At 38.3% G+C, this 27,781-nt stretch overlaps 1 protein-coding gene across 1 annotated transcript in view; it reads right to left on the bottom strand.

Annotated features, from left to right (window-relative positions):
- Positions 1 to 27,781, bottom strand: part of hpse2 (heparanase 2) — a 75,804-nt gene that overhangs the window by 8,668 nt on the left and 39,355 nt on the right. The window contains exons 5-10 of the mRNA XM_084735758.1: positions 25,114 to 25,285; positions 18,961 to 19,008; positions 9,815 to 9,908; positions 8,037 to 8,143; positions 7,362 to 7,476; positions 1,971 to 2,116 (exon numbers count right to left, since the gene is read on the bottom strand). Coding sequence (XP_084591884.1) covers positions 1,971 to 2,116; positions 7,362 to 7,476; positions 8,037 to 8,143; positions 9,815 to 9,908; positions 18,961 to 19,008; positions 25,114 to 25,285 — 682 coding nt within the window. The remainder of the gene's footprint in view (positions 1 to 1,970; positions 2,117 to 7,361; positions 7,477 to 8,036; positions 8,144 to 9,814; positions 9,909 to 18,960; positions 19,009 to 25,113; positions 25,286 to 27,781) is intronic.

Raw genomic sequence — 27,781 nt, 5'->3', positions numbered from 1 at the left:
AGGGAATTTCCATCATGTGTTAGCACTGAGCTAACGGACAAAGCGATTTGTTATTTGCATCTCTAAAAAAAATGCATTAGCATGTGGTATTCTGTGTTTTAATATTGTCTGTCTGTTCCCTCTGTATATTTTATCGGGTGTTTTATTAATTAAAAAAATGGACCAGTAATCAGAAAATTAATTCAGGAATCATAAAAAAAAAGAATCACAATACTTTGGAGAATACATTTTTTCTCCCAACACTACAAAAGAGCACTGGTATCCATACAGTATTGAATCAGAATTGAAAAAAAGGGGATCGGTACATCTCTATTTAGAGTCGAGCGGCATGTTGTGCCACGAGCATCTCCTTACTCCCAAACACACCATACACACCAGATGTCTGAGTGTGTGCACTTGTTGAAAAGTATTTCAAACATTTACATGCATGTCATCATGTCGTTATGCAATTTCTGTCCACTATTTTTCTAAGAGATGCTCCACCTGGAAAAGAGCCCTGTCTAGAGTAAGGCCGTAAGTCTAGCTCGGTGCTGACAGCCACTGGCCTGGGTTAAATGATAACCTTGAACAGGCAGTGGTGGCACTCTTTATCTCCTCCCGGCACAGACCGCCTTATTGTCCCTCCCCCTCCCCCTCCAATACCCCCCTGCAGCCAATCCGAGATGGGATAAAGGCCTCGCACACCTTTCAGCGGCTCTTTGACGGCAGGGAGATAGAACCCACACACCTGATAAGTGATACCCGTAAGTTTTATAGGCTCTGAGCTGTGAATGAGCGGGTGTCTGCCGTCTGCTTATTTATGGGAAGCTGAATGGGCCGGCGAGGGATTTTGTTCTTCCCCAGCAGACACTGAGCCTCAGGTGTTTGCAGGAGGACACAGAGAGCAGAAAAAGTTAAAACCGCAGAAGTCTGTTTTCCATCTAAATCTTCAAGGACATTCCCAAAGTATTGTTACACATCACTGAAAAGCTGAGAGGGTGTGTGCTCTGTCATCTGTCAGCATCAATAGGGAAAAAACACCAAAAAAGTAAAACAAAAAACACCTAAAATCACAGAATACAGCGGAAACCTCTCACAGCGACCATGTTTTGTCCAGGTCAAATTACTCACAATAAGCCAGTGATTAGAGACATTTATTTTAGAGCTGCAACAATTAGTTGTCAACTATTTGATAACTGATTGATCATTCTTCAGGCAAAAATGTCAAAAGATTTGCAGATTCCAGGTCCTAAAACTGAAGGATTTGTTGCTTTTCTTTGTAATATATGAGAGCAGATGAAGAGTCTTTGGGTCCTGGACTGTTGGCTGGACAAAAGAATCAATATTAAGACGTTACTTTGTGGTCTGGGAAATTGTTTTGAGCATTTTTCACAATTTTTTTGACAATTTAAAGACTAAACAATTAAGAGGATAATTAGCTCAACGAAAAAACCTCAGTGGATAATAACAATAATAATGTAAAAGCTTTTCAAATTACTATCCAAATTAAATTACTGTTCTGTGCATAATTCAAATACACTATAATACAGTACAGTACTGTATATAAAATATAGCTTACTGTAGTTTCACTACTGCATCTTGTTGGCTCGTTTTTGGTTCTTGGGATTTCAATATGCATGCAGCAGCAGCCTCAGGTAGTCAGCTGGAACCAGATCGGTTACCGCAAGGCAAAGTATCATGGAAGTAAAGTTTAAATATGAGTATTGCAATAGTTTTAAAATATTTTCCAGATGTTGCCATGCAAAAAAAGACCAAAATTAAAGTTGTAAGCAGACAGCTTGATTAATTTAAGCAAATCATTTAAAGAGTATTTGCATAGGAATGAGTCTGTCCCAGGCTTTTTGATCTGTATAAGCGTTTGATCACCGTAACCGTGACCACTATATGTGGTTTCCACTGTATAATGATCTCTTGCTGAGTTTAAATGCAGGTTACAAACTAATCCAAGGTGGTTCAGCTGTAGCACATACTTGTAGTAGCTGGTACAGTGGGCGTAGATGCGTAGCTTGTCTCGTATGACTCGTCCTGGCTGTGGCTTCCTCTGCAGTCCTGCAACCCGCACAGCTAAAACTCTGGGACCGACCAGACGCTTGAAGACCAGAGAGAACCAGTAATCCTGTACAGGCAAAACGACAACACAGACGCATATTTGGCATCAGTAGCATGCTACTACATGCATTTATCTCATCACAGTCACAGGGTGGCCAGACGAGAATGGGTGAAATCTGGGACAGGGGAGTTGGGGGTGAGCATGTCATGTCACAAGAAATAAAATAGAATAATTCAGAGTAACATCAGAGTCTAAGTGATAATTGTCATTAATATTATGTAGATCAGTTACAGATTCTGAGGATGATATGAAGCACAGCATCCTGATCGTGTTTTCAAGACACACAAATCATTATGCACAGGTGTCAGGTGTGTTACACGTCTTTTCAGCAGATAAAATTGTCATTAAACCGTAGAAACACAATTTAAAAAAATAGTTTTATCACAAATACCTCCCACAGTGGCAGCTGCACTGACACACTGCACTACACCGACATATTTTGCAAAAGAACGACAAGATATTCGTAATATCTAACAGCAGGAATTACAGCCTAAATAAGTGATTTGATCTGAATATTTTTATGAATTCATATGTTGTTCATATTATCTATTACTATATGGTGAATTTTTAGGACAAACAGAACAGGATTTGGGACAAGAGCTTGTAATTTGGGACTGTCCTGAATTTTTCACGATGTCTAGTCACCCTACACTTAGGTGACTGTAATTCTCTTTTCACCTGCCTTAAATCCTCCTTACACTGTCTACACACTCACTTATAGAACCCTACATGACTCCAAAGTATAATGTAGACTGTCTGCATGCCTACACTATGAGCCAAGCTCTAAGGTCCTTCACTCAGTGTACTTCGGACACATTTTAAGACTTGGAAAGATCGATCTGTCCAATCGGCAGCCCCTAAGATTTGTAATAATCTCACAATAAGCTTGAGATCTTTGGACTCTATGCTTTTAAAAAAAGCAGCCAAAAATCTGTTCAGATATGCATTTGAATAGCATGTGGTACTTTATGTGTTAATACTGTGCCTGTCTGTTTCCACTGTATATTTTATCTGGTGTTTTATCTTGGTTTTATTGATTTGACTTGTTTTTTTTTACTGTGACTGGTGTCTGTGAAAGGTGCTGCATAACTTAACTTTTCTGTTTTAAGACACAATGCAAAAGGCAGGTGTAGAGGTTTTAAAGATCTGATAAGACTCACAGCAGGGAGGCAGTTTAAAAGCATCACCAGGTCCACTGTATTTAAATGTACGGGTAAATCTAACATGAGGATTTTTATGGAGAGACCCTTTATTCGGGATTCCCCTGAAAGGAAATATTGCGAAAATCTCAATTTTGTTTATTCAGCCATGAAACACCCTGGTGATTTTGAAAACAGATTAAGTTTCAGCTCGTCTGCGACAGGGTGCAAAAATATATTCCCCGAAAATATCAAGCCCAAATATCTCAGTACTTTGACACTTGACGCTTGGTTGGCGCTGGTTGTCCCATGTAACATGTCACATTGTATCTAACAACAGCTGACACTTTTAGAATTGACAGGTCTTAAATGTGACATTTTTACAAAATATTATGCTCCATCATGACTTGCTGTTTTCTGTTATCATTGTTGAGTGGTCCACTATACAGTGTCTCACTCTATAGACTACACAGACTCAACACCTCTCCGAGAGACCCAGAACAACATGTGTTCCTCAGGAAGTTCCCATGCAATCCTGCATATGGCAACATTTAAGGGCTCCTTTTTCCATGAAGGCTTTAACTTAATTTGCTGCCAAGGCATCGAAGAAGCAGAACACAGTATGGAACTGTATAGTGTTGGCCACAGGCAGAGGGATGGGTGGATGAATATATGGCCAGAACTGTGATCTATGATTAATACATAGTGTCTAAAACAAAGACCAGTTATGAGTCTGGAGTTTTATTTGTGCAAGATGGCGGCAGTGATGCTATAGTCCTGCTTTGTGTTTAAATTTCAAAACGCAAGTGAAAGAAGACGTCAATATATTTCTATATTTGAAACTGCAGCATTGTTAAAAAGCCAGACCTGAACCGGAATTGGCGGGTCATAATACAGAAATTTTGTGGGGCTGACTGTCTGCCTCTTTTCCTGTTTAACTGCCCGGTCTGTCTCCCTGTCATTCTCACCCCCAAACTCTCCTCCTCTGGGTAGACAGACAGAAATCGAATCAAAATACCATGCAGACCAAGAAAAAGAGAGAAATACAGGCAGGCACAAGTAAACTAGCAACATGTCAAGGACTCCAGAAAATTAAAACCATACACCAGAGACCAGTCAAACCTCAGCTACACAGTTGAGGGAATAAGAGGACAATAACAACGAGAATAACAATTAACCTCTAGTGTTTAGCTAAATGGAGCAAATGAGAGTCAGACTGCCTGGTTGAGACCCTCTTAATCCCCGAGACATCCAGATCAAAGTATGAGGTTATGCTATTACACTGCTGGAAGTTTGAATTTAACTAGATCCATGAACGAATTAACAATCTTCAGCAAGCTTTAATTGGGTTTCCGATAAAATAACAAAAAGATTACAGCCATTAGAAGCGAACAGAAAGCAGAAGAACACCCACAATATGCAGAGTCATGAAGGTTTGCAAAATGCAGCTGCCTCATCTCTCTGCTTTGTATCTGAGAAATAAATATTCCCTCCGGAGGGAGACAACAGGCACGTGTGGAGTGTAAACAAAAAGCATAAAAAAGGAAGAGGAGACACGGGACAGAAGAGCAATAGAAAGAAGAAAGGGATGGGGTGAGCGTGGAAAAAGGTGAAGCAGAATCATTCAGTGGGTGGAGGGGCTTCGACTGGATTCTACCAATGAGGGAGTCATCCTATAGGGGACGGGGCCAGGTCATAAATTTGCGGAGGACAGGTTGGCCCTGCAGTGAATTCTCTCAGCAGGTAGGCTCGTGCAGCCTTTAGACATCCAGCCATGTTAAAAGCATTGTGATCCTGGCGGGAGACCACAATTCCCGGAAAAATAATGGAGAACAAGAGAGGGAAAAAAATGAAGCCATCTCTATTGTTTAATATCTAGTTGTGGAAGTGAGGCGAGAGAAAGTACAAGCTGAGTAGAGTGAACTAATGAGGGATTTATGAAAAATTATTGTCAGATTTGGCAGAACCCAATAACATTAGTGGTTAAAATGGTATTTTGGAGATTTCTAATACTAAAGCTAGAATTAAAGAACCTTTAATAATAACCGATGTTTGATTAAGGTCTTGATTCCAGCATCTTTCTCTTTCATTGTAGAAACAATGATTTATTGTGCACGTCCTTAATGTAAGCCTCTCGCCCCTGCACTGCCTCAGCTGCTTAATATAAACCCGCTTTTATGAACTTAATAAATCGTTTTTATGAACTTGGCTCATGGCAGCATTTTATCACTCCTTCACACTTGAGATTTTTTCTCCAGCAACACGAGATCAGTTTACACCAAGACAAGACTTAAAAAAAAAAAAAAAGACCAGGGAACATGTTCAACTTTGAATACAATAAAAGAATATTACATGCCCTGTATTTCAAATGACTAATACAGTGATGTGGACCGAGCTTGCTGTATTTCTGGAGCATCATTACAGAAACTTAAGTCTGAAATCCTGTCTTATCTCAGTTTTGGAAGACAGCTGGCAATTTTGGTATTACAGAAACATGTTTTCTATCTGTGTTAGGGCTGTATCTAATGCTTATTTCATATCAAATGACGATCACTGTTTCCCAAACCCAAAGACTAACTGTTATCTTACCTTAGGACAGGAATTGAGCTATTACAGATTTGTCCTAAATGAGGACTTTCTTTAGTTTGGATGGCAAAGATGCTTTTCTGATCTCAAAATATCTGTCAATAATGGCAGCACCATTGTTAGTGGGTCTGTATCATACTGAACACAGAAATATTATGATGCAAAGGCTTCTCAAACTGCTTTAGTGGCAAACGATGATGCAAAATAAAAATAACCCCTAATTCCCTTCAAATGAATTAAAACTAAACTAGAGCCTGTTTTGAAAATAAAAGGAGTAAAAAGTACAATTTTCTGTAGGGAGTTAAAGTGAAAAATTGACTTAAATATAATATATATTTTTTGTATTGTATTCTCTTATCACTTATCACCTCTAATTACAAGTTAAGTGAGAGAGCGGTTATCAGGGATACAGGCATGAGAGGACGAGTGCTGATTGAAGAATTGAGTTTACGGTTCTAGTTATGATTTCTTAAGTTAAGATAAAATGAAGCAGACAAGTTATAAACAAAACCCCAATACTGTACAAAAGTCAAGGGGCACCTTTTTAAGAATTAAAGACAGTTCAAAACACCTAAAACTCAGGTAAAATCAAGACAAGCTCTCCAATAAAAGTATGTTTTAAGAAGGCATTTAAAGGAGATCACAGACTCGTCTGACCTGATTTCTTCGGGCAGATTGTTAGGGAGCCTCGGGGCCTTGACTGCAAACACTCTGTTTTTGGCCGGGCCTGGGGAACAGTCAAAAGAGCTTCGCACAAGGAGATCAAGGTACGTACTGGTGTGTAAGGTACTGGGAGGTCAGTGGTTTATGAGGGATGATGAGTCATCAGTAAAATCTTAAAATCTACTTTAAAGCATACAGGGAGCCAGTGTAAAGAGGCAAAAACAGGAGTAATGGGCTCAAGTCTCTTCTGGTTCTGGTAGTTCTAGTTAGAATCCTGGCTGTTGGCTGCAGAGGCCTGTAGGTTCCAAAGTCAGTCAATAGCTTTTAAATTAAATTATCTTAAATTAAGACGGGATGAGCAGTTAGGAGATTTTTCTGTAATGACGCCCCTGGTCCCTGCATGATTCAGACCATACTTCAGAGAAACCTTTGGGATAGGGCAGTTCCATTTCACATAGTGTTGCAGGCTATTTTACCAACATGTCTGTGTATCAGCATCTCGGGTTGCAGATCTCTCACCGGCCGACCGTCCCGCACAGAGAAGCGCACAGTTGTGATGGGGGTTGAGGGGAGCAGTGACACTGTCCTGAGCTTCTGACAAAAGGCTAAGGTTACATGGCATTTCGCCCCCGCGTCTAACCACTCATCACCACTAAACGCCTTTCATCTCACCTAATAGCTCCCACGGGAAAGAGCGAGAGGTGCCATCGAGGCACTGGATCGGCTACAGGAAAGGTCCAGAGGATAACAGGACCGCTCGGGTCAGATCCTTATGATTATGATGAAGAAGGGTGAGCTGTGGCCCTGACGATGTGAATCAATAGCTATTAAAACTGTCGCTGAACTGAATTTGAGAGACTTACCGGTAAAGGGTTAAAGTGCTGATCCACAAGGTGCGTGTATCCGTAGTCAAAGAATGAGTGACGCAAGACAACATCAATCCCTTGCATAGCAGCCATACCCAGCGTGTTCACCCACCTGGAATACATTTGTACACGTACATGCAGAAAGAAAAATATCAGGAATGCAACAGTAGATCCCTTTGCCTGTGAGAGATATTGCCAAAAAACACCTAATGCATTAGGAATAGGGCTGCACGGTACGGTAAAAAGTTCATATAGCAGTTATTTTGTTAGATAATACGATTGTAATATGAATCACAGTGTGAATGATGGTTTTTGCATTTCACTAAAAATAACTATTTAAATCTTGATGATGTGACATTTGTTGGGGTCTCTACCAAACAAATATGTTTTCTTACATCTGGTGAACAAGATTTGTAGGTCAGGGAATCTCTGCAGCACTGCAGTACTTCATCATAATGCCGTTTTGCAGCTTCTTCAAATATTGCATTTGGCCATTTTACGATTTCAATAATATTTTGATTAATTGTGCAGACCTAAATACTGATAGAAAACTTATTTTCTTAACAAATGTGAAAGTTATCTTGTGCAGCTGGTTTCAGTTCATTATTATCAATGATATAATTATCATCACAGTGGTTTCTTTGGTAGCTACAGTGTGTTAACAGTACTTACAGAAAGCCAGCAGCGTATGTGTCCGAGAGATTACTGATGCCTCCTGCCCACGCCGGCCCCAGTCCACCCAGCCACACCTTCTTACCAGGGGTGTGTGTGTTCACAACCTGCCATGAGTGAGGGAAACGCATTTCCATCAATAAAATCCACAAAGAAATCAAGTTGTCACTCTATTTGGATGTCACTTGTAGGTGGGATCATGATCCCTTCTTGATTCCTGATCAGGTTTCTGGTGTGGCAAAAATAGGCCTATACAGGTATTCAGCGGCAATGCGACTGTTTTATTATCTCATGTAATCGGGTGCGTGTGTGTGTCTGACTATTTAATCCTTTGTCCACCGCTAATCTTGCACACCACTGGACCAATCAGCCTACAATGTTTTGTGCACATTTCATGACTGTATGCTCAAGGACAGACGTAATCTTGTGGTTGCTCTGATTTGTAATTTTTGAAAAATCCTGAAAGTTTTTAACTTGTCATGAAATAAAGTTATTCTTATTGCCACCAGCTCAAAGTCTCCTTGAAACTGGATGAAACGAGCCTCTTTGCTCCAAGCAGAGTTATAGGGAGTAGTACTTTAGCCACTTAAAAATAAACAGGAGTAGATTTTTATTTAGACAATTAAATTTTTTCACATCATATTTTGTGGTTATTATGGTGGAAACATCCACAAAGGCCTCCAAAGTCAACAAAATATGAAAGTTCCTTGTAGCAGCTTTAACGGGTAAGCAAGGCTTACCTGTTAGCAGTGTTTGGGGGCAAACTAGTCACACGTAATTAAATTACAATATAAATGTAGTTGTAATCTGTTACAGTTACTGAAAAAAAAATGTAATTAAATTACAGCTACTAATAAAAATGTATGATTACAACGGTTACATCCAAATTTTGAACATAGTAGAGTAGAAGACAGAGTAGAAAAAAGGCTCTCTGGCATGAGTTTTTTTGAAATGTGCAGCTGTCACAAAAACATGCTGACATTCATAAAAAAGAACTAATAAACTCTGCACCATATGAGTCAAGTGGATTGTTCCAATGCGGAAATGGGTCTGGATGCCCATCCCTTTTAGGTCCTTTGAATCAATTGATTTTCATTAAAATTCATTTTAAGGACCTTTACAGTAGGATCATGCTTGTAACTGAAAGTAAACCAGGTAAACTGACAGAATTTCAGTGACACTGCAAGCTGACAGAAAAACACTACGGCTGGAAACAAAACACATGCAAATGAATGAAATCACAAAACTGATCTCACTGATTTTGGCTGACTGGTAATGCAGACAAGGACCTCACTGCTATTACATTACACTGAATGTTTTAAGTTTTGTTATTGGGAATGATTGCTTCATTTTCCTACAGGCACTTTGGCACAGCTCGTCTCTTAAAGTCAGCAAGTCTGCCACAGCAGATAGTGTTAATAACATTACCTCATGGTGGACACGGTCTTTTTACCCCAAGGGCTCAGTTTTGTGGTTTGCACATGTGGCTTTAACATCACAAAAACTATCTGAGGGCTGATCCATAACTTGGCAAACTTGAATAAAATGCAAATATATTTCATGATTCAAATTAGACATTTCTTCATATCCACAAGGAAAAGTCTGGACATATGAACTCTGGAATATACACCAGATATTAACCCAATTTTCTGACTTACTGTAGGGTATGAATCAAGCAGCCACTTCAGAAATAGCTGATGTATATATACAGTATATTGTAAATACAGTATATATAAAATGTAGTTAAAATTTCAGGACTCAGAAGGAAACTTAAATACCTTGGTGACTTTACTGATCTGCTCTGTCAATGTGTCCAGCAGACGAGTTTTTAGGAAGTCCTCCACTTTGTTTACTCTGCCATCCATGTAGTAACTGTAATGGAAAAATGACAAAAATGCTGTGAGAGAAACACACTGTACACGTCTTATAATGTGAGCAACAAACATATTATGATTATTACAGCACAGAATGTAAAAAATAAACTGAAATGTCCAAGCTTTGCTGCGTTTAGAGATTGATCTCAAATTTAAAATTAATTCAAATTTGAGGTTAAAAAGTGGAATTAAAACTATATATTAAATGCTGTTATTATATCCTTCTGCATATTTGACAGTCACGAAACATTAAAAAGGCACATTTCTGTCAAGTCAAAACAAACGTGACGTCTCTCCGTAAGACACTTTCCGTGTTATTAAAAAAAGCTGTTCTGCTTCTTAAGGCTGCCAATCCCAGTGTCATCTACAATCATCACCATGGAAAACAATATCCCATGATATAATCTAATAACATATTATAACACATGAAGTTGGTCAAAGCCATAACAGTGAAACAACGAGAAGAAAGTAAAAACAAAAAACAAAAACATTAGCATTGGCTTTCCCATTGTCATTGTCGTTGGCTCATTATGGACGGCATTCCTACGGTCCAAATCATTAATTCAAATTTTATTGGTCTCACAGATGTAATACACACTACATCATTTCACTACAATAGCAAGGATGAACAGAAACTGACATATTCAATTACACTTTAGCGTACTGACTGTCCAAATCAAGCCAAAATGTGAGACTGCATTAGAGAGGATTTGGAAGCCCTGAGATTTAAGACTGAGATTGAATAAGACATCCATCTGTGGTGATTCCATGTGTGAGTGAGTTATAAAGACACAAAGGGAGATGATAATTAGAGATGATGTTCAGAGAGCATGAAAAGAGGAGAATTTATTAGTATGTTAGTTAGAGCCAAAGTCCTGAGTAACATCCGCCTGTGGGCTGACAGAGAGCCTCTTCAAGGGTCCAAGAGAGGAAAGTGAGCAACAACCACACACAGTTCATGTTTCTGGGAACATAAAACATCTTATTTGCACTTCAGAGGGAAAAAAAAGTGTTACATGAGTCTTAAAATTTAACCGTATTATGTCTTGAACAAGTGGCAACCTTTGAGGAGCCAACGTGTGTGTGCCAAAAAGTGCTGTTTCTCAAATGGCCACTTCAGGCTGTCTCCATGAGCAAGTCAATCCTCATAGACTCCCACATTAAAATGCCAAACCTGACAGCAGAAATAAACACGTGAACAGTCTGGTACAAGTAATGTTTTGGTCTCTACAGCTTATTTCCCCCTTCATGACAACTGCACAGACAACGTACCCATTTAAATTATATTAAGACTTAAACTTATGTGGAATTAAAGGAACAATTAAAGAATAATTAAAGGGAACTACTTTCTTTTGTACAAGTAAGAAAGTGGTTCCTACATGAAACTGCTCACAACATCTGTGGATTATCTGGAGTAACCAGGTCATGAATTTTGGAAAGAAACACTGGTTTGAATTTTTTGGTTCTTTGAGCACAACAAGCCAAGTACACCACGTAATAATTATATTGGAAAGAAGGAAAAAAATCTCTACAGCTAATATCTCCTAAACCCAGCAACTCAAACCATAAAAATCTAGATGGTTAATAGTACTACATACCAGATGGCTTTGTAACAACAGATGAAACTCCTTAATGGCCGTCTGGGGATCAGCCCCGGCACATAGGTATTCACTCCTCTGTGTCATCAGGCAGAGCTGGGCAGCCCATAAGCTCACTACACTTGTTGTTGTTGTGTATAGGACCCCCTCATGTCAAAACGGCTGTCAATCAGTGTTTATAACTTGGATGAGAGGATGAAGCATAGTTATCCCTCCGCTCACAAAATGCAAAAACACCATAAGAGTGAATTGTGGGAACAGCAATCTGGTAAACTTGTGCACTATCCTCTCCAGGTTTGATGTCATTAATATGCTGGCTTGCTATCCATCTCTCTATGGTCTGTCTGTGTTGGTGAGCTAACGTTAGCTCGGCAGTGCTCTCTGTGTGTTCTGACCTTCTGCCTGACAAAAATAAGAGTGAAAAACAACTCTCACATTTGTTAAATGCCAGTGGGCGATGATGTTTATAAACTGCAGCTCAGCAGCGATAACTGTCTTGTGCACTGAATTATACCTGCCTACTGCCCATTATAGCTAATGCTGTGTGGGCTTTGATGCACAATAAGCCTAATTCTCGTTTATAATGATTCCCTACATGTTCACAGTCAGGTGGGAAAACTCATTAAAATATGCAATAAGGAAGTGTAAGATCAGAGACTGTTGTTACAAAAAATTATCTCAATCACAGCTGAAGTGACCAAGAGTAAAGTGTGTGCTTGAGTTAGTAATCATGGCAGGTAATACCTCATTTAGGCAGTTTGATGGTGTGTTTTAAAAAGAGGACATTGAAGACATAATTGAACTACATGTAGTTAATTACTTATTGTACTTTTCTTATTCAGAAAATAGAATATGCTTAACATCTCTCTGTCTGTAACTGATCTTATTTGTATATCTAAGTGTATATCACTTTCTTTCATCATGTGGTTATATGATATTATTCTATTGCACTTTTTTTTTTTTAAACTTCAGGTCATTTTCTTTTTTCACCATACCTGTGTTTGCATCCCTGACACTGTCTGTGGTCTTGAAAGAAAATTGAAATGTCTTCTTCTTAATCTTCTCTCAGTTGTCTGGTTGTACCATTTTGAAGAACTAATCTATATTAGAAAAATATTGAAAAACATACCTACTTCACAAATATTTGTCATTTTCTGTTTGGTTTACAGCAGCAAGAATCACATGTAAACCCTAAACCAAGGGAATAAATACTAAATGCTAAGAATTCAGTGGACATCCACTTGGATTTGCGGAACATCATTACAAATGTTATAATCAAGTGATATCATATAAATTGGTGACAAAATGTGGGCCTATAACAAACTGTAATATTTCCAAATCTTTTGCTCCATGTAAGCAGCAGAAAACATTGCATACACAAGTGTTACCACTTCCCATTTAGAGGCATTATTTTGCACAAAACCCACCAGATATTTCAAGAAAGATTTACTTTCAGAAAACATAATTACTCAATCTCCCAATCATCAATTATGTTTATAGTATCATGACATATTAAAATGAAATAAATAACAGATGTAACACCTGTTAATTAGAGAATTTAAAAATATGTGCCTCAATGGAGAGCATATTTCTCTTCCTCTCTTCTGAAGCAACAAATGTTAGCAATAAAATACCAGATCTGCTTAGTTCAGTCCTGCTCAAAGCTCAATATGTTTTGTGCCAATTTAGCTTTTTTGTTTTACAAAACTAGAGAACACTCCAGGAAAACTACGATAGACAATTTACAGTTGAGAAAGTCAAGTTACTGAGTCGACCAGCAGTACATTTCTCCAGCAGAGGTTCCACAAATTAAACTGGGGACAATGGCAAGATTGAATTGCACCGTATTATAAGGCCAGAAGACAAGAAGACAATATAATCATAACAGCAGCATCAAAATATTCCAAAACAAAGGTCAAACCTCTAATGAACCTGTCTGTGGAACAGACAGAAGTGTCAACAAAACTGCTGAGAGCAGAGCTGGATTTTGTTGTTGAAGCAGTGTTGCAATCATAGCTTAACCTCATTGAAATTTTCGTCACAGTGTTGGAGAAGTCCCAAGCTCCTGGCCTCAAACTGTAAACAACGCATGGATTAAGTCATAGCTTTACACAAATTATTTGGTTATCCTGTCATCTTTCCAGAGAGCTCACAATAATTCTTCGGTCCAGATCCCAGGGAAAGACATTCCAGTTCATATATGGAAACAGAATAAAGGACAAGTTATTATAGCTATATCCTGCCACTGCAACGGGTCACAGTGCTACTGGGAATTTTGGCTACAATCTATAAAAGTATCAGGTAACAGGGCAAAATTAGCTCAAGTTTTGTGGTCCATTAGAGCAGAAAAGAAACTGATAAACAAAAATCTATTCAAGTATTTGGACCAGGATTTAGTATAGTTTGGGATTCATTAAATCGCTGAAGTCTGAGCCCCTAAAACAAGACCAAGAACTTTTCCTTTGTTCATCCAAAATTTGGCATGAAACTTTAGCTGCCACTCTGACCAGAATTCAATAAAATGCAAAAACAACACCGCGTCCGAATGTTTTCAGACAAAGACCCACTTAGTCAGCTTGTTTTACACAGTTCCCAATGAGTGCCAGCACCGCATCAAAGACAGCAGGCTGACAAAACTATCCAGCAGTCTATTAACAGAAAAAACTGTGGTACAAGCTAAAGATGAAGTCAAATCAGACAGGCTTGGATGGAAGCAGAAGTGGACGAGTGACAAAAAATACAAAAAACTGCAACTAAAATTCTGGATTTTTAATTTTACTTGAGCATATTTCCAATGAAATGGACTCAAGTATCAAAGGTCCTTAAGGTTAATGGTTCCTTTCACATGAATTGAATTGATTTGATGAGTAAAATTATTAAGTACTGCAGTGATTTAAATGGAAATATTCAAGTAAAGCATGAGTACCATCTTTAACAGTTAATTTGTAATAACTGCACATGGAGTGTCAAGGGAATGGCCATCTGGTGCAGCAAGAGATTTTGGGGTGAGAGGAGGCATAGCTAAGTAAGAGGAGGATGTGTTCCTTGATGTGGACCAGCAGGTTATCATCATATCAATCACTGAAGCAGGAGAAAGATATATAGCTTCCCTCAGGAATGCCATCAGTAAATTTACAGTTCCGCTGCGATTTTCAGACCAGAGTTCACAAATCTATAACATCTCTTTTTTTCTCCCCTCAGCTATAAATAACGAGCACACCACACTCTCTGGCATGCAGTACCACTGTCAAGCTGATGAAGAACAAGAAAGATGTGGGTATAAAGTGTCAGTCTGGCTCAAATTAAATTAGTAAAACTGATGTGTTTCACTTTAAGGCCACAGTGTTAAGTACAAAGAGTGCTCATTTTCAGAAAACTACGGTCATTAAGGCGTACCTTTCATCACTTCATTATAAAAACAAGTTAAGCAGGGTGTTCTTTTTTACATTCTTGCTTCGTCAGATGCTCACACCACTAATGCCCCACTGCTGGAACAATTAGGGCTCACATCAAGTGTATTGCTATGGGGCATCTAAAGAGCCAATCGTAAACTTGTCTCGTTCACTTTTGTTGCTCATAGTTTCACAGCTAGAACTGGCAGCCGTCTGGTCACACACTTTTTACTGGTTTAATTCCCTCACCATGAAGCAGCAGCCAGCTGGGTAAGGCACATGTTCGTTACAGTTAAAGCTGCAGTAGGTCATATTATTTCATCATGATATTGGTTGAAATAACCAGGGCTGGGATGATACACTTATCTCCTGATTCAATACTATCACATTACTTGGTTGCTGATTGGATATGTATTGTGATTCTTAAATATTCTGATTTATCGCAATTTTTGTTTGCTTTTGTAACACAAGACCATGAGAAAATTTTGAATCAAACACTTCTTAAGACTGTGTATCATGAGTCATATCAATGAAAACAATGCACATTTCATTTGAGCACCAAATTGAATTGAGCTCCTGACAACTGCAAAATGATCATCCCTTCACATACGAAACTGAACTTTGCATCTGTGAATTTTGAGTTTTGACCCTTTTAGGTTGCTGTGGCTAGTCAGTGTGGCGTGTTGAAGCCACAGTAGCGGATCAAGTTAACATTATTACATCAGCAGCTATAGGTTTGTTTCCACCAAGCAGAGGGATTATATGCCTAAAAGTATGAGCACACGTCATTTTATTTTAAACATATGAAGAAAAAATGAATCTGTTACATTAATAAGTTCCACCAGCATGTTAATAATAACATTAATAAATAATGGACTAGGAACTAGTTATTTATATCTAAAAAACAGATTCAGCAATTAGAAAATCAATACAAACATACCAAAGAAATCATGATAAGTAACAATAATTTTTTTCTCCAGCACAGACCGGGTTCCTTTAAAGATATGTGTAGCTGTGAGCACCCACCTATTTTTTTTTTTTGTATTTTTATTTTTTTAATTGGACTTGGTCTGAGTCTACGGAGCTGAGATACATAAATCTTTACTCTTGGTTTTGTAATCCGTGTGCACAGACAGGCTGGGTTCTCTGACCATCTTCCAGCAAAATTCAGCTGAAACAGCTGAGCTGATTCTTCCTTGTCTTTTGACTGGGGAGCAAACCAGGTACAGGGTCTTGCTTCACGTCAACACGTGGCCAGGAAATGGTGGGGATCCAACCGCTGACCCTTTGATCTGCAGACAACCTGCACTACCACCTGAGCCACAGTCGCCCCAAAAAATAAATTTTGCACAATTAAAGGCTGGAAATTAGCTGGTACGCTCCAGTCCCTTTTATTCCCAGAAGGTTTTGCATTGTTAATCTTCAAATTGTCAATGGCAGCTTTACGCCGGGGTAGGCAGTTTAGTATGGAGTTTCATAATAACCTTCAAGCATAATGTAATTCAAGTAGTCTGGAAGTAAAACTAGATTTCTGCTTCTCCTCTTGGCTCTGTTTTCAGGCTTTAGAAGTTCTACCTTGTGACAGGAGACTTTGGCTGATCACAGATTTGTAAGTTTGTTGAATCGTATTCCCAAAAGCTTTTTAACGGCCTCGGAATGACATTCAACAATCGACTTTCTCCAGAATCGTCTATTCCAGCTTTAAGGTTAGAGGTTGCACGTGTTATGGTTAGGCGTTAGATCAAAGACCCTGTTCACATAAAATGCAGAAAATATTTTCAGTTAATGTTAACACGTTAAGCATGCTAACATTTGCTAATTAGCACTAAACACAAACCACAGCTGCATTCCTGCTGGAAATGTTGCAGGTATATGGTCATAAAACCAAATTAATGGCAAAAATTACATTTTGACCTGGAGGGGGACATAAATGTCAGTACCAATTTAAGGCATTCCCTCCAATAGCTGTCAAGACATTTCATTTAAAACCACAAATGTCAACCTCATGGTCAAGCTATGAAGGAGAAGTCAGAGTGGTGAAGACTAGTCCCCTGAGACCCAGAAATGTCAGTAAAAAGTTTCACGGCAATCTTATTAAAGCTTTTGAGACAGGTCAGGCTGGAAAAAGATGTGGACTGACTGACAGACCAATGTTGCCATTCATTCACTAAAAAAAAAGTTATTTGAAAAATTCAACAAGAATAAGTCTCTCCAGAAACAATATCCAGTTTATTCTGGATAACTTTTGTTGATTTTTTTTTTTTTTTTTTTAATGCTGTGTGAGCACCACAAATCAAAGTCTATTCCCATTCGCTGTGGAGGCAGAAACAGAACTGCATTGATTAGTTGATTAATTAATGAGTTGTGAACTATTATATTTATTACTATTATTTTGATTTCAATTAATCATTTTGGGTCATTTTTTCCAAGGAGGAATATGTACTATATTTACTGTAATTTATCATAAAATTACCATGATATGTGATCAGAGATTAAGGAAACATAACAAAAACAGCCCCAGTGTCCTCCTTTGACATTTCTATTCTAGGTTGGAACATCTGTTTTTGTTTACTGGTTTCACATTTTTTAAAGTTCAAATTGATGCTCACTGTTTGTTGAATGAATGAATGAATGAATGAACGAATGCTTATGAGTCCTAAAAAATCATTAATAATCTTAATTAATAATATTTCTCCCTCAAGAAAACAAAAAGCAAATTCTCTTCTTTCATCTTCTTAAATATGAATATTTTCTGGTTTATTTAGTCCTCTATGACAGTGAGCTTAACATCTGTGGGCTGTAGACAAAGCAAGACATCTGAGAACATCGTCCTGGCCTTTAAGAAATTGAACAACATTTTTTTTTGCATTGCAGTTTTATAACACTTTATAGACCAAAGAACTAATGGATTAATCAGGAAAATGATTAATCGATAGTGAAAATAATCGTGAGTTGCAGCCCTACTCAGAAACGTATCTCAAAACCTGAGCAAACACAACCAAAACAGTCAGAAAATGGGTGAACTGACCCTTTAACATACTAAAGAATCATCTGTACTAGGATTAGGAAGTTCCCTGAAAATAAAGCTGAAAAAATAAATAAATAAATAAAAAACCTTGCGTGTTGGCAAGCAGTCAGTGAGACTAGATGCAGCAAATGTGAAAATACAGTGTTGTGGGAAAAACATATAATGCAAACAATATATCAGTGTTTCCTGATATGGTGGTACACAAATATTTGACTACATAACCAACATTTTTCATCACCTCAAGCTCCAACAGAACGTCTCTGACTATACGCAACAGACAGACAAACTCAAAGAAATCCACATGATTCTCTAATGAGCGGTGCTTTTCCATCCTCCTATGTTTGATTCAAAACAACCTGAGCCATGTGCAGAGGAGTAAAACCTGCGTCACAGACGTGTTAATGAGTGGTCTCCACTTTTATTAGTTTGGCATGTTTTGTAGGGGTCAGAGTTTCTGTCACGCAGCCTGGGTAGACTGGAATCTGGATCTATAGTGTAAAACGGGCTAATTGACAACGGGAATGAGCCAGAGCATATGGTTTGATTTTAACAGTGTGGGTGGTGTTTTTCTAAGCCTTACTGACAGCCCTGCCTCCTTCCGTTTCTTCTAATTTCTCCTAATTAGACCTGACCTTCACCTTAATGACCACTCACTCAGTCGCACAGGGTTTGTCTGAGCTTACAGTGGGTGTGTCTCTCTGTACACACTTGACATATGTGTGTAAAGAGACAGATAAAACATGGGGGAAAAGATCAAACCATTGATATTTCTGTATGCATTCCTTCAGGATGTGCAATAGACAAATGGCAGGTGTTACTAATTTAACACACACAGTCACTCAGGCTCCGTTTCCTGTTGTTCCATTTACAGGATAAACACATTTCTCCACATTATGCATCAGTCAATCTCAGTTACAGTGTTAATAAAGAGAACATGGTTAGTTAGATGAGCAGTCTACTGTTTTACAAGATAAATTCTGAGATTTTCTATAGGCAAAATGATAAAATAGAAAAAAAGGGTAAAATACCTACTGTTGCCACGTAACTGCATCTACAACAGAGCCGGCATTCTTCATGAACCTGAAAGGCAGAAATACAGAATCAACTTTACCCAAGTGGCACTTTTTCGTCAAACATAACAGCCTTTTTTTTTACAGTTGGTATCATTCATATTACAACATTTTATCCATCAGCTGGATGTGAACATATTACAAGAACCTTTAGAGCGGGCAGAAAAGGTGCAATATAAGATTCAGCAATTGGAGCCCATCACCGATTTTTTTTTTTTTTGGGTGATTTTTGTCATTTTATTTTGCTCATTTAATAGTCTACACACCTACTGAGCTAGGGGACGAGTGAGAGAAAACCAGCCTGCAGAGTCAAGAATATTTTCACATCTAACTCTGTGAATTAAGAACTTATTTTCACCTAACCAGAGTTGGTTATTGTTGGAACAGTGGAAAGACCAACCAAGAGGTTTTTTATTTTGTTTCTGTCTGGCAAGTTTGGACAAAGTGTTTGTTTTACAATGAGTTAACATGGTAAAAGTGAGAATCAGAAGGTGTATTTTTCTGTCTAATAAGGGAAACAGGTGCCGTAATATTCCCTTTCTTGACAGGAAATATTCTGAAAAGGAGGGTGGGGGTGTTTGAGTGTAAGGTTAGAAAATTTTAACATATACTCCGGAGTAATGCAGGTTGTCACCATACCCTTGTTTTACCGCAAATTATTTGGACATTGAAAGCAAAGGTGAATTCACTAAAACTGTCCACTTTAGTTGCCCACTGCACTAAAAAACTGCATCTGTGCACTACTATGCTAAGTGTAAGTTCAGGTTGAGCCAGCATGTGCAAAATCTTTCTAGTTTATGTAAATCAGTTTTCCAAGTGCAAAATAACTCTACTCAGTCTTTGAGGAGGTTGATACATTCTCTTAAAAGTATGCTTTATACTACAGTTGTATGTCTAAGGGCAAATGGTGTGAAAGTATCTTTTGTCAAGCCTAAATTAATGACATATGAACAAAAGTTTGTTTCAAATAATATGTAAAATTTTGCTCATCCAAAAACTGGTGCACAGCTGAGAAATGGCAGATTGATGGCTATTGAGGTTGTCAGGTTCAAAAATTGGAAAACACATAGAGTGAACCGGAGAAATGGAAAATGAGTCCCATTTTCTTTTGTACTGTACACATTATGAAGATTTTTTGCAGATCTCCAAATCTGGCTTACATCAACTCGGGGCATCATGGTTGTATGCATGGCACAATGAAAAGATAAAGATGGCAGCGTGCACAGATGGAGCTGCTTTGTTAGCCCTCACATTGCAGTGCTATTTGTTAGTCATTTCTTGTTGTAATTATTACGTTGCTGACCAAGAATGCACACTGTTGCCTTGCACTGTTAGATGTATATGTATATGTACAGTCCCTAGACTCCTGTGATGTTTTTACTAAGTAGCTTTAAACTTTTTTATTCAGACCTGATTTTGGTCAACCAGCCTGAATAACTGTTCTATTTTATTTATTGCTTTTATTGTCTTTTTCCTCATCTGTGTTTGGTATTTTGTTTCTTTTTTATGACTCCCTTTGTTATGTCCCTAATTGGTTGTTGTTGCTGTGTACTTTAATTGTCAACCCTGTGGTGTTTCTCATCTTGTGCTTTTTTTATATTGTTTTTTAACAGTCTATTTTTTAACAATGTAAAGCACTAGCGCTAATTTTGTATCTGTGAAAAGTGCTATACAAATAAACTTTATTTACTTACTTGGAACATGTATGCACCATCTATAATGCATTCATTTTATTTTCACTCCACATCAAAAACTTTATGTAATATGGTAAATCTGCAAACTGCAAAAACTAGATAAATAGAAACTGTTTAAAGCCCTACTACTTTTATGAAACAGTAAACAGCAGTTGAAGTTTTTTCTGGAGCTGTTCCTGCAGCCTGAAGAGTTTACATCCAGTCAGTTAAATCCAAACTCCAAACATCCCCTGAGGACTCAAGAAATGTTGTGAACCCAGTGTACCTTTTAAAGTACTCATCCTGTACACAAACTCAACATGTACACAGTCCCTCCTGCTGTCTGCCTTCCTCCTCCTGAGCTATTGCATCTCTGTGTGTGTGTGTGTGTTTCCTCATCTACCTGACCCAAATCGCTCCATATTTGGGGGTAACAGCTTGTCAGACATGCCCAAATGTGTGTCTCTAAACTTTCACCGCTCTGGCTTGTTTAGTCTGTCCGGCTCTGATATTTGGACTGTTGAGTAGCTCAGAGTCTAATTCATCTTATTTCCTGAGAGCAGCAGAGTAGTTGGGCTGTCAAACACAAGAGCCACCTCCTCGTAACAGTGTCAAACACGCAAGAATCACCCCGTCATTAAAAGTGTCGCCCGTGACCTGTGGATACTCTGGGATCTCTCCTCTTCATCCTCTCACTCCTCCTCCTCCTCCTCCTTCATCTCAAAGCTCATCTTCTACATCCTCCCTTTCCTCTGAGTTCACTGCTCATCAATCAGTCTGAACTGTGTGGCACACATACACACACGTTGATGCACGCACGCACGCACGCACACACACACACACACCTTTTATGTATGAGTAAATTTGAGCTGTCAGTGCTCAGAGATAAACAGCAGTTCCTAATGGTTTCACTGATGTAAGTAGCTGAAGTACATGGTGAAGGGAGACCTATATCAAATTACTCCTTCTCCTCTGCCTTCCAGCTTCTTGTCAAAATGTGTGTGGGACATTCAGACATTAAACGGTTCCTGTGCATGTTTCTGCACACACACACACACACAACTTTATGGACTCTATTTTGGTTGGTCTTTTTGAAAGCTGTTCCCTGTTTACTTAACCAAGCCAGACCCATATGGTTCACCTGTGTCACTTCTAATTGTCTTATTACCTGTGCTAAGAAAAATCTCCTAAATCTGTGGTGACAGAGAAATCGAGCATTGATTACAGCTTCCTTTCAGCTGCCCACAACAGAGAGTAGATATTTCATGTTAGTGCTCAGAACCGACTCTAACCCATCTATTTAAAAATAATGAAAGAAACAAATACCAGTGTTTGTTTACAATAACGTCCATGTAGAAAACCCCTGTGTACGTATAATTTAATGGCAGCAACATGATGTTTTCTTTCTTCAGGGTGCTATTTCAAAGTATAGCCATCTCATTAACCTAAAATGCATAATTTATCAGTGTTCGACGTTAATGTTTTGCTTTCATTTGACCAGTAGAGCAAGTGGGTCAGAAGTCTACATACTTTCATTTGTGCCTGTAGAAACTGGCTTGTTTATTATTTATTATAACAACACAGACTTAAGTTAATGATTAACTTAATGTTTAATCTAGGACTGCAAATGTCAGAAAATAGTGAAAAATGTGCACCCCAGTTGAGAGAAATGCAGCAAATCTTCATATGTTAGAGGCTGAAAATAGCTTAATTTGACTGTATTGACTGATTACCACAGGGTTCTGCAGTGGTGTGGGGAGTTAGGGGGTGTTTATTTGTGCTTTGAACATAACTGTTATGAGACAATTAGAAAATAGTGTTTTATTTCTCTGATTCACCAGCTTTCTCACCATACCACCGCTCCCTCTCCACGTTCAGTCTCTACCTTGTCAGACCACTGCTGTACGCTCTCTCTCTCAGACAAATTTACACAAACCAAAGGCAGCTTCTTTTTTTCGCTATTTTGCAGTATAACGTGCAAGCCGGACCCAGTCATCTGACTCTGATGTTCTGACGTCACTGGTTACACAAAATAAACCATGAATTCTGGCTAACGCCCAGTTTCAGAGATACTTCAGGCTGACCTATTTTATTCAAGGTAATGTTGTATTGAATTTGTTGGTCTGTCTATGACGTCCAGAGAAATACAGGATGCATCAGATACATCAGAGAGCGAGGAAGGAAGTTGGTGAACATGACTAATCATCAAATTACCTCTTTTGTTATAGTTTTGATGTGAGACCCACAGCAGCAGAAATTACACATTGTGTGTGAACACAACGTAGCATTTAAAAACATGATATAAATATTTAGTGCAATGTAGTAGGAAGTATTTATAAGTACATTTTCCAAGTGTTTTTTTAATATTCAATATTTGTCAACATTTATCACGTCTCCTTTGAAGACATACTTTATATTATTACAATCACGTTTTACTAAATTATATTGTCATTCAATATCTGTTTACACACCAGCCTCAGATTACGGGTGTCCACAGGAGGAGTTTACAGTTTTTACAAATACATTAATAAACACTTATATGTGCTTTCAACTGCTGTTATAAACTATTCATTAAATGTTTACATACTGCTTATAAATCCTAAATAAGGAGGTTAAAGTGAGTTTTATTTAAAGTGTTACCTCCGGTTTAAATAAAAGTCTAAATTCAAAGTTACGTTCTTGATAGCACTGAGGTATTTTTTCTTCAGGAGAAAGAAAACATCTCTGCATAAGGTCAGGCTTTATTTGGAACATCCAACACTGACAGAGTTGTGTATATCCATCGATGTTTGATTTCCAATCTGTGTTTGTTGTACGGGGCCACTGATGCATCCATTTTAGTCAAGTTTGTTTCCATTTCAACAGACAGAAAAGCTCAGAAGGCTTAACTTTTTTGGAAGTGATGAATATGTTTGAACGATGTCGTCATTTATTTAGTTAATAGAAGTGAGAAAGCATTTTTTCGTTTAAAGGAGGTTTCAACAAACTATAATGGACGGTAACACCCAAAAGTAGTTTGAATACATACATCCACATCTACTACACAGTTAATCTGAGGGTTGTGGTTAGATTTAATATGAGGGCAGAATTTCTGCTTGTTTTACACAGAGATTTAACCAAATTACATTTTGTAGAATGTAAGTATCACTATCTAAATGAAACATCTGCAAGTTTTTATCCCATAGCCTTCCTATCCTACATTTTTTCACCTGTTGACCTGCTGATATAATATATCAATAGGAAGTTTTAATGTAGTTTTTAATGAAGTGCCACCTGAGGGGTCAAAGGTCACAGGCATTCAATGTTGATTTTGGCCTTGCACCTCATGTAGTGAGATTTCTCCATATTCTCAGAATCTTTTAATGATTTTATAGATTGCAGAAAGTGAAATCCCTAAATTCCTCGCAGTTTTGTGTTAAGAAACGTTGTTCTTAAAAGTTTGGGACTATTTTTCCTCACAGTTTTCCACAAAGTGCTGAACCACACCCCATCCACGCTTGTGAACAACTGAGCCTTTTGATGATGCCCCTTTAACATCCAATCATGATACGGTCACCTGTTACCAGTTAAGATGTTTACATGTCGAATGTTCCAAACAGGTGTTTTAGAGCATTCCACAACTTTTCCAGTCTTTTGTTTCCCCTGTCTCAACTTTTTTGAAACATGTTGTTGAATATATACTTACAGAAAAAAATAAAGTTTATCAGTTTGAACTTTAAATATCTTGCCTTTGTACTATAATCAATTGAATACAAGTTTAAAACGATTTGCAAATCACTGCAGTCTGTTTTTATTTACGTTTTACACAACATCCCACTTTTTATGGACTTTGGGTTGCAAACTTTTTAAGACTTTTATGAATGCAAATTAAGACCTATTTCATGCCCATACTGGCAAGGGTTGGTTGAGTTTTGCAACCTTTAAACATATTTAACGGGGGGGAAAGAAATAATGAAAAAGAATAAAAGTAATCTTAAATTTATAATCTACTTTTACAACCTTAAAATCATTGCATTTAAAGGCAAGTGAGTAAAGTATTAATGACTAGTATACAAAACTGCTTATACGGTCTTTTTAGCAGTAAAAGTATGACATTACAATCTCAAAGGGAGCCAGGCTGAGGGCTGTTAGGTAAGTGAAGTTGGTGGAGCTTCTGGGTAAAACCAGCAGGTGGGAAGTTGTGCCGTCACGTTATCAATCAGATGACACTTTATTTAGGCTGACATGGTATAACTGGAGCTGAGACCCTGAAACCTGCAGAGTGGAAATCCATAAACACTGAACACCACTACAATGTGTGTGTATGTGTGTGTGCATTAAACACAGTAAAAGTAAAAAACCGCTGGAGCATACTTTCCACTACCTACCCCCCATTTTTCCCAGCAGAATAGCCTAACAAGGACAGGAAACTTGCCCAATCAATGTTTTACTTGCTGACTCACCCATCGAGCAGCAGGATGGCGTTCTTCCGGGGTCGTCCTGCGTTGGGGCCGTAGAGGTGAGCTCGGTGGTAGTAGCGCACGGACTGCAGCAGGGTCCGCAGCTTGGTGTAGTCCTGAGCTAACTGGGTGCTGTTGACCGCACGACCCACCATGCTGCGGTAGGCATTAGGCTCTGGGAAGAGGAGATGCAGTACACTGAGCCAGACAAATAGAGTTTATACAAGCAACAGTGGGGAGGAGGCAGAGAATATTGTTGTTGTTGTAGTCTGATCTTGCTCTCCTAGAGAGTGTCCAACAGCCAGTAGAAAAAGAGATAATTGGCCAATTCGCAGTAATACAGACAGATGGACTCAGTGTCAGGGGACTGGTCCAAGCACACAGGGTGGCCTTGCAGAATCAGTAACACAGAGAGAGAGAGAGAGAGAGAGAGAGAGGGGGAAACTAAGAAGAGGCAAGCTAAACTTTTGCAGGCCTGCTGCCGTTTAATCTTCTACTGAAGAGCATTAGGCCTCAAGCAAGAACATTTTCATTTTCTTATCTTAACCATTTCTTGCTTTTTTCGTACAACGGGCTCGTACGAACGTGCCACGTCAAATTCGGCAAACTCTCGTAACCTCAAATAACTGTAAATGATGTGTTTGAGTGAACATACATGATAATTGTAAATTAGCATAATTTAAGCCCCCAAAAATACTATATAAGGCAACACTCCCTGCCCCATATGTCAGAAAGAGTTGTAAATCACATGAAAGGGTCAAAGGAAGAACTTTATGAGATTTCTGCTTTCAGAGATTCATAGAGGGAAGTCTATAACTTTGCAACGGAAGGACGAGGTCCAGGGAAGTGTCAATCACAGAGACAGAATACGGAATATTAGTTGTAATAGGTCAGGCATTGCGACCCATATGTCTAACAGTAGGTAATAATACATCATAAAGTTGACGATAGGTTTTGTGTGTCAATTTAAAATTACATTAGAATATTAAATCAAACAGGATAATGTTGACATGATTATGGTGTCTAATTTATTTCTCAAAGCCAACTAATGAAATATACAGTCATAAGTGAAAAACGTGGTTTGGATAACTGCAGACTGACTGCACATGGCCCCTATGACAGGTCTGGACCACTTGTAAATTGTGTTTGCTGCTATGAGGAAATGCAAATTATGAGAAAAATTGTGAATGCTTAAGTTCTCCTAAATCATTCAAAACTGCTGAAGACCAAATCTGTTCGTACGAATGGTTCTTGCACAAGGCTCATTGTGATTATATTTGTACCAGATTGTGTTTGAGCTATAAAATAAAACATTCAGTATGTCTGTTTTTGTGTGTGTGTATGTAGTTGTGTTTGTGCTGTATTCCTAAAAAAAACAAAAAAAAACAAACAATAATGACAATATTATGCGCAAATTTCAAAGGATCAACTTCTCATTCAACCTTGGCAAATTCGCTCTGTGTCTGCACTGTCTGGGTGATTTCCTTGAAATAATTCTTTTTGTTATGGTTCAAGTCCTCACTAAATTTTTCACATGGTCCAATCAATGGATTTTGCACGGTACGGCTAAAATAAAAGTTTGAGCTTTATCTGAGCTCTGTGTGTGCTTTATTACAGATGAAATGAAATGAAAATATGTAGTGATGTGCAACAGAGGAACACAGGGCTCTGAGTGCACTGCAGCTCCCCAGGAACACAGATGGTTAGGATGACATGAGGACTAGCAGTTCCTTTCATCCCTGAATGAGCCCTCGCCTCAACCCTTGAACTGCTTGAGTCTCACTTACAGCTCACAATCTAAATAATGTCTCTGTCAAAGCTGTTCTAGCCTGTAAAGAGGAAAGGGACAGTTCACCCCATAATCAAAAACACATATTTTCCTCTTACCTGTAGTGATATTTATCCATCTAGATTGTTTTGGTACAAGTTACAGAGTTTAGAGAGTTTTTCCAGATATCGGCTGAAGAGACGTCTGCCTTCTCTCGAATATAATGGAACTAGATGGCACTCTGCTTGTGGTGCAAAAAGCATACATCTACTCATGGATGAGAGGCTCATGCTTGTGGCAGCGCAGGATGTAACATTAATGGCCTCCTCCATGGCTGAGTTCTTATCCGTGAGTTGATTCACGCTTCCTGCATGAAACTGCTCACAACAAGGTCTGTGGATTGTCTTGAGTAACTGGGTAGTGATTTCTGCAAAGAGACAGTGCTGCAAAGTTTTTCAGATGTATTTTTGGTGCTTTGAACTCCAGAAGCTGAGTGCTATTTTGTTCCATTATAGTCAAGAGAAGGCAGACGTCTACAGCTGATATCTCAAATCAAAACAACCTGGATAAAAAGCTCTGCAGGTAAGAGGAAACATATTTTTAGATATTCTTTTAGGGGGACTGTCCCTAAATGAACAAAATGTATAACTGCTTTTTCAGCACAGTTTTAGTGAAAACAAAAAACTTGAATTCTAGGCTACAAAAAAAAATACTTTATTGGACTTCATTAAAAAAGTTCTACATTCTAAACCTCAATAAAAGTATTTAAGTATTTTTGCAAAATGTACTTATTATGCAGTAAAATGGTACTTTTCAGTGTTTTACTATTATATGATGTTTTTGGATGAATATTACTGCTGCATTAATGTGTATGTTGCACTGATGTTGAAAGTTGTGCTAATT

Source organism: Lutjanus erythropterus, chromosome 14, assembly GCF_056507025.1.
Source record: "Lutjanus erythropterus isolate fLutEry1 chromosome 14, fLutEry1.hap2, whole genome shotgun sequence".
NCBI lineage: Eukaryota > Metazoa > Chordata > Actinopteri > Lutjaniformes > Lutjanidae > Lutjanus > Lutjanus erythropterus.
Note: the sequence above shows the minus strand (reverse complement) of the source record. Positions and strands in the feature narration are given on the sequence as shown.